Source organism: Mesoplodon bidens (genome assembly GCF_964165515.1).
Source record: "Mesoplodon bidens genome assembly, chromosome: 2".
Lineage (NCBI taxonomy): Eukaryota > Metazoa > Chordata > Mammalia > Artiodactyla > Ziphiidae > Mesoplodon > Mesoplodon bidens.
In genome coordinates this window covers 5,988,522-6,002,042 of record NC_138177.1, presented here as the reverse complement: position 1 = coordinate 6,002,042, position 13,521 = coordinate 5,988,522, and the positions used below count along the sequence as shown (strand labels likewise).

Genomic DNA, 13,521 nt, shown 5'->3' with positions numbered 1-13,521 from the left:
TTTTGGTTTTGTTTTTAGATTCCACATGTAAGTAAGATCATATGTTGTCTTTCTCTGACTTATTTCACTGCTCATAATGACCTCAAGGTCCATCCATGTTTTCACAAATGGCAAAATTTCATTCTTTTTAAGGCTGGATAATATTCCATTGAATACGTATACCACACGCTCTTTATCCATTCCGCCATCTGTGAATACTTACGTTGCTTCCATATCTTTACTATTGTAAATAATGTTGCAGTGAACGTTGCACGTATCTTTTTTCTTTTTTTTAATTTTTTAATTTAGTTTTGGCTGCATTGGGTCTTCATTTTGGTGTGTGGGCTTCTCATTGCAATGGCTTCTCTTGTTGCAGAACACGGGCTCTAGGCACGTGGGCTTCAGTAGTGTGACACAGTAGTTGTGGCTCATGGGCTGTAGAGCACAGGCTCAGTAGTTCTGGCGCACGGGCTTAGTTGTTCCGTGGCATGTGGGATCTTCCCGCACCAGGGCTCGAACCTGTGTTCCCTGCTTTGGCAGGCAAATTCTTAACCACTGTGCCACCAGAGAAGCCCTGCAGTGTACTTTTAATGGTGATTCAAATTTAATTTTGTGACTTTTGTTTCAGAACTTCCTGGGTAGCTTTTCTGCATTGCATTGACCAGAGCAACACTCCCGTTCCTGTCACCAAAATCCAAAGAATTTACATCCTTATTTTGACTGCTCTGGTCTTTCCATTGATTAGAACCTCTGAAAGAGTGAAAAGAAAAAAAAATAGCTGAGGGAGTCTCACTCCTTTTCTAAATAACAGCTTCCTAAGGCAGTGAGAAGAGGCTCTAATCTGAGGTCCATGGACTTGTATCTAAGCAGTGGTTCAGCTACACTTAAGAACCTGTCCTTCCCCTTTAGTTTATAAATGCTTGCTTTACATGGAAAGGTATATATTTTTTTCTATCTACATAATACTTTTTTACTTATTCTTTTTTGTTATGTGGAGCTAAAGGTTTGCTGTGGGTTTTTTTGGTTTTGTTCTTTTGTTTTAGAATTTACTATTTTATAGTGTAAAAGCTCACTGTTCTTTTTAAAAACCAATTGTTTATGATGTGTTATGGTTTCTGCTTTAAAACAATACTTGTCTTTTATTAGCTGTTGATTTCCCTCAGCTTCAGGTCTGGGTGAGCTGATTTCACTTAACACACCAAACCACTAAGATAATACCTACAAACATAAGGTTTACCTTTTACAAATTCTTTTAAACTCTGTTGCCTTATTTAATCCTTACATCAAACTCATGGAGTCCTTATCCACATTTGTAGATAAGGCAACACTGTCAAAGGGTTTGTGTCCAATGGATCAGGGTAGGCAACTAACTTCACTCTTCTGAGTCTTCCATGTCTATTTTCTCATCTATCGGTTGGAAGTAATGTCAACTGCAGCTGTGCGTGGTGCTCAAATGAGAGAAAGCTTCAAGCAAAAGTCTGGACTCTGTGTCCTGAATAAATGTTCTCTTCCTAATTTTTAATGGGGAAATATGCTCAGAGGGTGGAAATATTTATACATAGTTTTATTCTTAGCAGTTGACAGAGCTGGGATTCCCATCCAGGTCTTATAATTTTAAATCCCATGCACTTTCCCTTATATTGATTTATAAACATGAGACATGGTTCCTTCCTAAAGACATGTTAGGAGGTTGAGGGAAAAATTCTAAGAACAAGAAGCTACATCAAACAGCTATCAAGGAGGTTGGGATATTTTGAGGAGACAGGTGGTTCTCAAATTTAAGAATGCATCAGAATCACCTGGAGGGCTGGTTAAAATACTTTTGGGTCCCCACCTTCAGAGTTTCTGATTCCATATGTGTAGAATAAGACTAGAACTTGCATTTCTGAGAAGTTCCCAGGTGATGCCTCTGCTCCTGGTCCAGGGACCACATTTTGAAAAGCACTGTAGTAGAAAATAAATATTAGAACACCCCTTAACTAAAACACACCTCACAGCTTCAGTGAATTAGCATGTCACGGTATGACTAAGCAGCACTTCTCTGAGATGCCTCAACCACTTGCATCAGATTTGTCTGGATTGTTTGTTAAATGAGGGAGATTTCTACTCACCACTCCACACTTACTAATGTGAATTTCTGGGGGTAAATACAGAAAACTCGATGTTAAACAAGGTCTTATGTATGTAGATGACATCTCAAGAACCACTAGGTAAAGTGTTATACTTGCTAAAGAATGACAGAAATTCACAATTAGTATAAAAATAAGTCTGCCATACACTATATCTAGGCCTGAGGCGGAATGAAGACCAGGAGACTGTCATTTGGGATATTTTTGTAGAGCAGATTTATTGGGGTCAATCCAAGGAAAACTTTTTTAAATGATCTTTTGGGTTTCTTTTAATCTCCTAGTCATTCTTTTTAAAACTTCAATAATACTGGTGTGTTAGAATCTGCATAGGACTGCTGTAATTTAGGGGGTTTGTCATTTGGGTCTGAGTCTTCATAATGACATTCAGTTAAAATCACCAGCCATCCTACTGAATGGGATTAAGCTACGTGGTGTTTCCATCCTGACTGCATGTTACCTCAGTGGTGAGCTTTAAAAAAACCACTGGTACCAGGACCCCGCTTCAACATCACTCCTGGTGTGGACATAGAGGGGGGTCGGGGCGTTTTTACTTTTTACAAACCCCTCAAGTGATCTCTGTAACCAGGGTTATGAACAACTCAACTGGATGGTTTAACAGACTCATTGGTGTCAGTTCTGGAAATAGGAGCTTTTGTTCTGCAAACGAGTAGAGGCTAACATGAGGCTGCTTGCACTTCTTCAAGAAAATAAGCCACCCGTCTACTGTGCAATGAGTTTGATGCTAATTTGATGTGACTGGGAGACTTGGATGAACTGACTGGCAAGGCAGCCCCAAACCTGACTCTTCCCTCTTCCACAGCCAGGCTTCTCAGGCAGTTATGGTCTTTGCACTTATGGCCACAAGGGGGCGGGCCAGATCCATTTAATTACAAGGCAGCTTCAGTTGTCACTGGCTGCAACTACCATTTTCTGATTTGTCACTAATAAAAAGTGTAAACAAAGATCACAGAATCTTAGGACTAGATGGAAATATGAGAGATCATCTTGTTTATTGATTTTCAACCTTTTTTCAATCTTCTCCCAAAGGAGATGTAGCCCGCTTTTTTTATTGTAATTCTGACTTTCTGCTGTCTTTCAGAATCTAGATAAAATAGTAAGATTCTTATCTCAGACACATGGCAATGCTCCTGTTCAAAAAATTAACAGTGATGCATATCCAAGAATGCCATTACTGAAGGTAATATTTAAAAGAAAGTAGTATAACAGATCTGTTCCCTCATTTGTTTGAGTTACCTAAGAAATTTTTTTAGAGGGTGGAGTTGGGGGGTGAGGGAGACCAAATAAAGATTTACAAAAGGGAAAAAGTAAAATGCTTTATGTTTTATTTCTGTTTTTACACCTCTGAGGGTATTTGTCTCCATACAATCTGAAGTTTTATAGCTAGACTATCACTGCAGTCTGAAAAGCAGGTATCAGTCATAAATCCCTTTGTGTCTCTCATAACTGACTCGCTTTCCCTGCCTTCATCTATAGATTGTCACAAATGATGGAAGGGCTTACTCATGGGAAGTTGGATGGAAGCGGAGAAGGCAGAGAAAAGAAAGATGGAGAGAGCACTCTGAGCATCTTTTTTGCACATGTGCTCTCCTCCTGGGTTAGCCGATTAACCTTTCACTTAAGGATAAAAAGACTAGCACTACATTTTGTTATGCCTTAAGAAAGAAAATAGACAGACTAAAAATCAAAAGCCTTTGCAGCCACAAAACATACACCTAAGTAATGTTGTTTCTAATTCAAATCTGCTAAATAAATTACATATATACAACCATCCCCAACTTTTTGAAAGATATAATTTTAATGAGAAAGTCAGAACTGAAACTTCCTTTGACCCCATAGATAATGTTAATGGCCAAAGTGAAGAGAATAGTAAACTTATTCTTACCCCCAAACTGTTCTTCAACTTTGAACATCACACAAAGCCGAGGAAATTTTCTAAATGCAAAAGAATCTTTAAAATTACTGGGTTAATGATATATTTGCTTTAGTTTTTAGAGGAGCACACACAAATACCTATTACTTACTTTGAAATGTGTTTAAAAAGGACAGATGAATAGATGAATAAGTACATGATTTTAAAAAGTATAATAAATTGTGAACGGTAGAATCCAGGGGGAGGTTATGTTTGAAATTTTTCAAATTAAAAAATAATCTTTGAAAATAAGCAGAGGTCATCTTATATTCCTTAACTAGACGTCACCCAAATGTCCATGAAGAGTAGAATGGGTGGGTAATTCGCGCCATACTAGCAGAGTGGAAAACTGCAGGGAAGGAGTTATCTTCTGCAGCCCAAGACCAGAACGAATCTCACAAGCAAAATGTTAAACAAAAGAAGCCAGATATTAAAAAAAAAAAACCTCCAGGATTTCATTTATGTAGAATAAAACCAGGCAAAATTGACCTATGCTGTCAGAAACCAACATTGTATTTATACTGGGAGTAGACCTCACCAATGACCCGGAGCAGGGACTCTGGGAACTAGTGTATCCTCTTGTTCTGGGTACTGGTTCACAGATGTGTTCAGTTAGTGAGAATCCATTGATCTGTGCACTAATTTTACATGCACTTCTCTCTTACTATGTGGCATTTTAATAAAAAGTTCCTGAACTGAAATAATAATAGTTCCCATCTCACAGTATTATTTTGTAGTTTAAACTAAAACCCATTAGAATATAAACTCCATGAGGACAGTCATTGGAATCTATTTTTTCACTGCTATAAACCCAAGACTAGAGCATGTCCTGGTATAGACCAGATAGTCAAAGCATTTTTCATGAAAGATAATTCATGAATAATTCACAGTGCTTATCTAATCACCTGCCACAGCATACAACCTCTTTCAACATTAGACTTTACAATCAATAATATTATTCTATCACTGCTCGAGACAATTAAGGCCACTTTTCCCTTTAGCAGTGCAGTCTAGACAACACTGTTTTCACATCAGGGATCCATTAATTCATGTACCTAAGTTCATCCCTTCATTTGATCTACAGTGGTAAAGAAATCAATGGCCACCAATGAACTTTACTCCATGGACTTACATTGGGAAATTAACATCGAAAATTTACCCTGCTTTTTATGCAGCATGAGTTAATTATTGTGCTGCTGTTATCGTTGCCCTCATCAGTGGTCATGTTCTTATTGGACTGTGGTGTGAAAAGTACTGTCAATTAATGTAGTTGTGTATTTTTAGTATTATTCTAAACTGTTTTAAATCCAATATAAGGCTTGTTACAAAGGAACTTAGATGTTGTAAATAATTAACTTTTTTCAGGAGACGTATTGTGTACTTAATGAGGAGTCCCTAGTACTTTAGAATGGTTAAACCCTTTATTAAGCACACCATAGAAGATGAGGTCGAAAGGCTTGGCTTTGATTATCATATTAATCATCTCAGGAGAACTCAATGCAGAAGGTAAAGTTAACTTTAAATATTCTTTATTCTCTAATAATTACAAAGGGAAATTCTACCATTATTTCTCTAGAGCTTTTAATATAGTCTTTCATTTTTATGTACCAATTTTATAAAAAAGATACTTATAAATATAATTATATTATATATAATTTATATAATATATAAAGTTATAAAGTTATAATATTTATATAAATATAAATATATATTTATATTATAAATATTTATATTATAATAGTTATAATATATAATTTATAAAGTTATAATATTTAGAAAGACTTTTTCCTTTGAGAAAAACTACTAAACTATTCTCAGAGTAGCATAGCTTAGAAAACCAAAACAAGACAAAAAAATAATAATAAAACCTTTTCCATCTTTAGTTTTGAGGGTATAGGAGACCAGGATCTAAATACTTCAAAGTGTTTTCAGGCTAACAGGCTAACGGTACCACCATTTGAAGCTGTAAGTTAACCTTAATTCTAATTTCAGACCAGAATTCATTCCTAACAGCTTGTACAATTTTAATTCTCTGCTCTTAAAGAGAGAGCTTTCATGTGGGAAATTTTGAAAACAACCAGAAATCATCAGCAAGATCTTTGACTGTTGACACCTTGATTTTTATCCTAATTTTTATTCTTTGGTTGAAGACAGTAAGTAATGATTAGTAGGAGGACCATATGATTGTTTATGTAAATGAGGACATGTCTCATGGTGAAAGCAGGTTTTATTAATACTCAAATGGGACGACAGGGGTAAATCAGTACTATCCAGACAAGCAATACCTGTGGACTCCCTAACTGTTAGAAAGCTTTCTACCCAGACTGCCTCATGTGTGAGGTGAATGTGAGTGTGCAAGTGTGGGTTATTTAGGAAGAGTTAACGGTGTTCTTGGGCTGTGGGGATAAGAAGCCAGGCAAGTCATTAAGTATCAACAAGGGTAGTAGACAAAGTAGGAAACCACAGCCATAAGCCTCTTTTAAAACACCTTAGGAAATTTGTTGAAATAAAATATCCAACAGATTATATATAATTGTCTTAGTTGAATAGTTTACTACAAATTTTCTGCCAGAAGAGGCTCTGCAATTAAAATTATGAAAGTGAAATAAATAGAATTCATCTTACACATTTAATTCTACAATAAGATAATTTGTGCGTGAAGTTTCCTTTTATTTTTCTGTCTAAATAGGGAAAAAAAACACCGATATAATTGTCTATTATCTATACCATGAAAACACTGCAATATTCTAGCTAATTTTCTAATTATTGTGTAATTATAATCTTCTTTCACACAAACAAAGAAATGTCAGCTGCCTGAAGACAGGGACCATGACCTCATATTCCCATGCTTCCCCCACCTGCATCCGGAATCTTAGGGACAAGATCAAGTTAACTATACCCCTCATTTCATATGACCATCACTGGCCTATGAAAAGTGTCACTTTTGTTTTATTTATACATTTTCCCTCTTCATTCCTGACCCTGAATTCCATTTCCCTTTCAGCCAAACTCTTGAAAACCCAACTGTTGAAAACCAAACTGTTGGGACCCACTATAATATTTGATATATCCTTAAATATGCAAATATCTTTGTAAGCTATGTCTGGTTTTGTGTGTTTTACATTCATATAAATGGAAGCTTGCCATAGATTTTATCTCCTTATTGTTTCATTTTACTTGCTACTGTTTAAATATATTTCCTTGTTGCTGAATCTAGTTTGTTGCTCTTAAGTGCTACCTACCTTCATATATTTACTTATCCACTCTCTGAAGGATGGACACATAGTTTCCTCTAATTTCCTCCTAACCTCAAGTAACTCTGAAATGAGTGCTTTCATGTAATCACCTTATTTCTCTGTGACGATTTCTCTTGCCTGTATATATCCCCCATGTGGGGCTATGGGCTCAATTCCTTTTCTTCGTTTCCTGATTTGTAACAGATTAGCATTTCCCTCTGCTTTCTGCCTTTTAAAGAGCTGATTTGTGGGAGCTCTTTGCAGACAATACATTTTAACTTCTTGTCAATTTTAGACATTGCAAATTCCTTCTTCCAAAATGTGATGTGTGTGTTTTGTCAACAATACTTTTCATGGAAAGACATTCTCAATTTTCATATAATCAGATTCATGAACTTTTGCCTATAGTTTCTGCTAGTTCTAAAGAGTCTTCTTTGTAAACCCCTGGTGGTATGGGTATGGAAAATGGTGAGAATCCTCAGGGGACGGGGCCTCCCCTGCACATGTTTTTATCTGCTCCTTCCTTCCATCAGACTCTGGAAAGTTTCTTTTACTCATAATTCCTTGCCCACTTCCCTCAGCCCTGGGAGGGCACTGCTATTATTTTATATCTCATGGTAGCAAGAGGGTTGTCTGTCGTCCCCAAGGCATTGAAGGCAAAATAATCCCAGCAGCCCAGGTCTTCTACACACCTGCCGCTTCCTCCCAACACAAACCCTAGGGGCTGCTCAATAACTGCTTTCTTTTAAGTGTATTTATTATTTTAAAGTCTCCAACATAAGGATAGATTTTTTAAAATAAATGTTTTCTTTGGAATATAATGTATGCAGAAAAATGCAAAAATCATAGGATGCCCCTCTATAAATGTTTATGAAATTTTACTGCACGTGGATCAACATATAGAACATTGACTGGCACTCAGAAGCCTCCAAAACGTCCCTTTTTAAAGGACTAAACCTCGGGTAACCATCCTGACTTCTCTGCCCATGGATTATCTGGCACGAGGGTGACGTGCCAGAGGTGGTGGAAGAGGCTTCCAAAGGGATGGTCTCCAGAGCCATCCTGGAGCAGGAGCCAGTGCTGCCAAGCCCCAACTCCCCAGAGACCAAGGAGGAGCCTGCCCCCACCCCCTGAGCTTGAACACATCCCCAGAAAAAGCATAGGAGCCACAGGAGAGCTGTGGGACTGGCCTGGGCCACCAGCTTCCCTGTGGCACCCTCCTCTCCATCTTCCTCTTCCCCGTGGCACCTTCCTCTTCATCCTCCTCTTCCCCATGGCACCCTCCTCTCCATCCTTCTCTTCCCCGTGGCAACCTCCTCTCCATCCTCCTCTTCCCCGTGGCACCTTCCTCTTCATCCTCCTCTTCCCCATGGCACCCTCCTCTCCATCCTTCTCTTCCACGTGGCAACCTCCTCTCCATCCTCCTCTTCCCCGTGGCACCTCCCTCTTCATCCTCCTCTTCCCCGTGGCACCCTCTTCTCCATCCTTCTTTTCCCCGTGGCACCCTCCTCCCATCCTCCTCTCCCCCGTGACACCCTCCTCTCCATCCTCCTCTTCCCCGTGGCACCCTCCTCTCCATCCTTCTCTTCCCCGTGGCACCCTCCTCTCCATCCTCCTCTCCATCCTCCTCTTCCCCATGGCACCTTCCTCTTCATCCTCCTCTTCCCCGTGGCAACCTCCTCTCCATCCTCCTCTTCCCCGTGGCACCTTCCTCTTCATCCTCCTCTTCCCCGTGGCACCTTCTTCTCCATCCTTCTTTTCCCCGTGGCACCCTCCTCCCATCCTCCTCTCCCCCGTGACACCCTCCTCTCCATCCTCCTCTTCCCTGTGGCACCCTCCTCTCCATCCTCCTCTTCCCCGTGACACCCTCTTCTCCATCCTTCTTTTCCCCGTGGCACCCTCCTCCCATCCTCCTCTCCCCGTGACACCCTCCTCTCCATCCTCCTCTTCCCCGTGACACCCTCCTCTCCATCCTTCTTTTCCCCGTGGCAACCTCCTCTTCATCCTCCTCTTCTCCGTGGCACCCTCTTCTCCATCCTTCTTTTCCCTGTGGCACCCTCCTCCCATCCTCCTCTCCCCCGTGACACCCTCCTCTCCATCCTCCTCTTCCCCGTGGCACCCTCCTCTCCATCCTTCTCTTCCCCATGGCACCCTCCTCTCCATCCTTCTCTTCCCCCTGGCACCCTCCTCTCCAACCTTCTCTTCCCCGTGGCACCCTCCTCTCCATCCTCCTCTTCCCCATGGCACCTTCCTCTTCATCCTCCTCTTCCCCGTGGCAACCTCCTCTCCATCCTCCTCTTCCCCGTGGCACCTTCCTCTTCATCCTCCTCTTCCCCGTGGCACCCTCTTCTCCATCCTTCTTTTCCCCGTGGCACCCTCCTCCCATCCTCCTCTCCCCCGTGACACCCTCCTCTCCATCCTCCTCTTCCCCGTGGCACCCTCCTCTCCATCCTTCTCTTCCCCGTGGCACCCTCCTCCCATCCTCCTCTCCCCATGACACCCTCCTCTCCATCCTCCTCTCCCCCATGGCACCCTCCTCTCCATCCTCCTCTTCCCCGTGACACCCTCTTCTCCATCCTTCTCTTCCCCGTGGCACCCTCCTCCCATCCTCCTCTCCCCCGTGGTGCCCTCCTCTCCATCCTCCTCTTTCCCGTGGCACCCTCCTCTCCATCCTTCTCTTCCCCCTGGCACCCTCCTCCCATCCTCCTCTCCCCCGTGGTACCCTCCTCTCCATCCTCCTCTTCCCCGTGGCACCCTCCTCTCCATCCTTCTCTTCCCCCTGGCACCCTCCTCCCATCCTCCTCTTCCCCATGGCACCCTCCTCTCCATCCTTCTCTCCCCCGTGGCACCCTCCTCTCCATCCTCACCACAGGGGAAGCAGGAGACGACCATCTGCAGAGGATGAAGGCTCTGCCGATCATACGGCAACAGCATTGCCGAGGATGAGAGCCAGGGTCTGGGCCTCCCAACATGCCTCTCCTGAAGTGGCACCCTCCCCTGAATAGACTGACATGGTCCCAGACTGTAGAGTTCTTTGGGTTTGGCCTCAGTTCTGGTCCTTGCCTCAGGTCCAAGGAGGGCATGTGAAGCCCAGGCTGCTGCCAGCCCCACCCTCCCCAGAAGCCATCCAAAGGCAAATAAAGTTAGTCATTTGGTGGGAGGCCTGGTGAAGGGGCGTGGGAACTGCTGAAGCCGAAGATCAAGCAGAGGCTGGTGGATGGGGGTGAACCGCCCCCAACCCAGCCATAGACCTTGGGACAGAACCACACATCAAAGCAACAAGCACCCAAAAGAAGAACCTGGGGGGACCCTCATATCCAGGGGGCCTCCTGCCTTCTCACCACAAAAAGAAAAAGTCCTTCAGACAGTGGAACTGCCCCTGCAGCTGGGAGTCGTCATCTCTGGCTCTTTCTCCCTGACCTCTGCCACCTGCTCCCAAAGCCTGACTCTCCCCTTGTGGGACCGAGGGCTGAAGACAAAAGAACAGGGAGTTCCTGCGGTGTGGACTGTTTCTCACTCTGCGAGCACCCATCCTTCCTGGCCCAGGCCTGCTGCTCCCATCACGGCCCCCTGGGCTGTCCAGACGGGAGGCCCTGGGATCAGGAGCCAGGGAACAGCCTCGGAGGCTGCCTCCAGGCCTCCCTCTCCGGGTCTCACAGCGGGGCGTGTGCACCTTGTCTGACTGCTCCCGGCAAGGCCGGCTCTGGGTGAAGCTCAGTCCTGGTGGGAGAGGTTCCTTTCCCTGCATGGATGCCCTTGGCTGCCTGGCTTGACCTCCTGCACGATGACCCAGGTCCTCGCCTCGTGCGCTGTGTCTTTGGAAGCTCCGGACAGGCTCTTCTCCTCGCGGTCACACTGCTCTCTGGACCCCAAGACTGTCCTCTGGACCCCAAGGCTTTTTCTCGGGTTGGCAGGTGGCCTGAGAAACCGAGTTACCGTTCAAGCTCTGCAAGCTGATGGAGATGCAGACGGCCCCCACCTGTGGCCGCTGGCGGGGCCAAGGCAAGAGCAGTGCAGTCCGCCCAGCACTGCCGGAGGACCCACCCAGCCTCGTGCGAAGAAACGATGCTCAGGGCACCTGGGTGCTCACCAAGCAGGAACGCAGCATGACCATCCAGGCACTGGCTCTCCTGAATGTCCACGAGTCAACCTTCCGCCCCCGCGCACCTGGCACCGCCCACGGGTCTCAGGTCTTCCACGCGCTCCGTCGCCCCCACGGCCTCTCCCCAACGGCAGCTGGGTCGTGGCGCCTTTCAGAATACGGGAAGGCAGGTGAGAGGAGGTGGTACCTGTGATGACGGTGGCCCCTGCTCTGGGAAGGCGCCTCTGGCCTGCGCGTCCGAGCTTGATGCCACCAGGATCTCTGAGCCCAGGGGCAGTGACCTGGGTCAGTTCCTGCGGGCACCAGGCTGCCATCAGCTACAACCACTGCTTTGGGTAAAGGTCTGTGTTTCATCGGCTCCTGTTGGGATTGAGGGCGGAACTCCTGGGCCTGATTTTTCTCGGCCATCTCTGCTGAGGTCCTGGTTGACCCTCGCCCCTCCCCCTGATGGTCGGAGGTCTGATGGGACAGGAGGAGGGCTCCGGGCTCATCCTCTCAGCTGCCACCACACGATACTCTTGAGAAGATAAAGCATCAACCACCCTAGGACCTCAAGTCTCAGTGTAGGGTCCCTTGATGTGTCCGCAACGGCACCTCCCACCGTGCAGTCTGGGAACCTGAGAACAACCATCCAACCCTCACATTCTACCACCGGCACCGATCCCTGCCTTCAACCTTTTGTTGCAGGGGGGCCAGTTCTTCACTTCCCGTTTTACTACATTTCTCCTGGCTGTCTCTGCCTGACAGCCGTGGCAGCTTCCAGAGCGGACTGGTCCTCCTGAGGGGTAAGAACCCAGCTGGCACCTGCTGGAGGGGTTCCAGGCAAGTGTACCCACAGGCAGCCTGCACATCTGATGAGAGATGGGCATGGGGCCTGGAGCAGGTCCATGGCTGAGCTCTCCAGTGAGGTGACAAGGGCCCAGGGGGAGTGGCTGGGGCTTGGTTGAATGAGTGGGGGAGGGGTGGGGGGATGAAGCCTAGGGGAGGAGGGGCTCCTTCTTCTAGGAGTGTTACAAGTAGGAAAGGTAGGAGGTGGTGCGGTTGGCAGGAAGAAAAAGGAGGGGACTCAGTAGGAGATTAGGTGACACAGCAGAGACAATCATAGGTCTGTGAGATTCACCATCAGCATCAACACTCGTGTTACTGTGTAATATCCCTTGTGTGCACAGTCTGACGTGTGTTTGTCTTTTCTGCCGTCAGTGGGCACTTGGTTGCTTCCAGTTGGCACCACATGCAGAGACTTGCCAGGAACACTCTGTTACACATGTGGGTGCCCAGAGATGTGCTTTCAATGTGGTTTGTACCTATTCTGCCATACTGTTTTCTCAGGAGAGGTCGTACCTGTTTCCACTCTTACTTGCAGTGGTCTTGAGCTCCCTTTTCTCCATGTCCACCCCAACCACTGGGGTAGTCTGTCTCTTCCAGGTCAGTCATTCCTGTGGATGTATGGTTCTATCTCATGGTGATTTAAATTTGCCTTTCCCTGATGACTGATAAAGCTGAGTCCTCTTTGCTAGACCTCTGACCGTTTAATGTAAGGTTCTCACTCAAGTCTTTTATTTTTTCACTTGGTTGTCTGTCTTTTTCTTAAAGAACAAAACAAGACAAAAGCCATTCATATGAAAACTTGTAACTGCGTATCTTAAGGAGAACCTCATCTATTCTAGAACTTTCCCATCCAATAATACAGTGGCCACTAATTGCATGTGGCTTTTGAAATAAGACTAGTCCATATTGGGATGTGCCATGAGTGTAAATACACACTGGAGTTCAGACTTAGTAGGAAAAAAATAATATTAAGATTAACTTCAACTGTTCCTTTTATTAATGTGCCTGCTAGAAATTTAAATATACATATATGGCTTGTGTTTCTATTAGAACGTGCTGTTTGACAAAGTTAGGGAAGCCTTCCCTGAGGAACTGGCCTGCCCAGATTTATTCTGACTGTTGAGTGCTGTGGTTGCTAGCAGATTACTTCCTGATTGAAAAGGATTGGCAAAAAATACCCTAAAATGTTAAGTAATAAAAATAAGTACTGGGTACAGTGTCTGCAAACACTTTGAATTTAAAAATCTATTGTCACTTGATCAAAAATTGTATGGTTTTAAATATATTTTTCAGTGTTCAGCTTGATATTTTCTTATT

At 44.4% G+C, this 13,521-nt stretch overlaps 1 protein-coding gene across 2 annotated transcripts in view; it reads left to right on the top strand.

Moving 5' to 3' along the window:
- Positions 1-5,480: 5,480 nt before the first annotated feature.
- F13B (coagulation factor XIII B chain) overlaps positions 5,481-13,521 on the top strand; it is a gene marked incomplete at its 5' end in the record, with an annotated part of 33,261 nt that continues 25,220 nt past the window's right edge. For both annotated transcript variants that reach the window (XM_081225425.1, XM_081225426.1), the window contains one exon: positions 5,481-5,544. In XM_081225425.1, coding sequence (XP_081081551.1) covers positions 5,481-5,544 — 64 coding nt within the window. The remainder of the gene's footprint in view (positions 5,545-13,521) is intronic.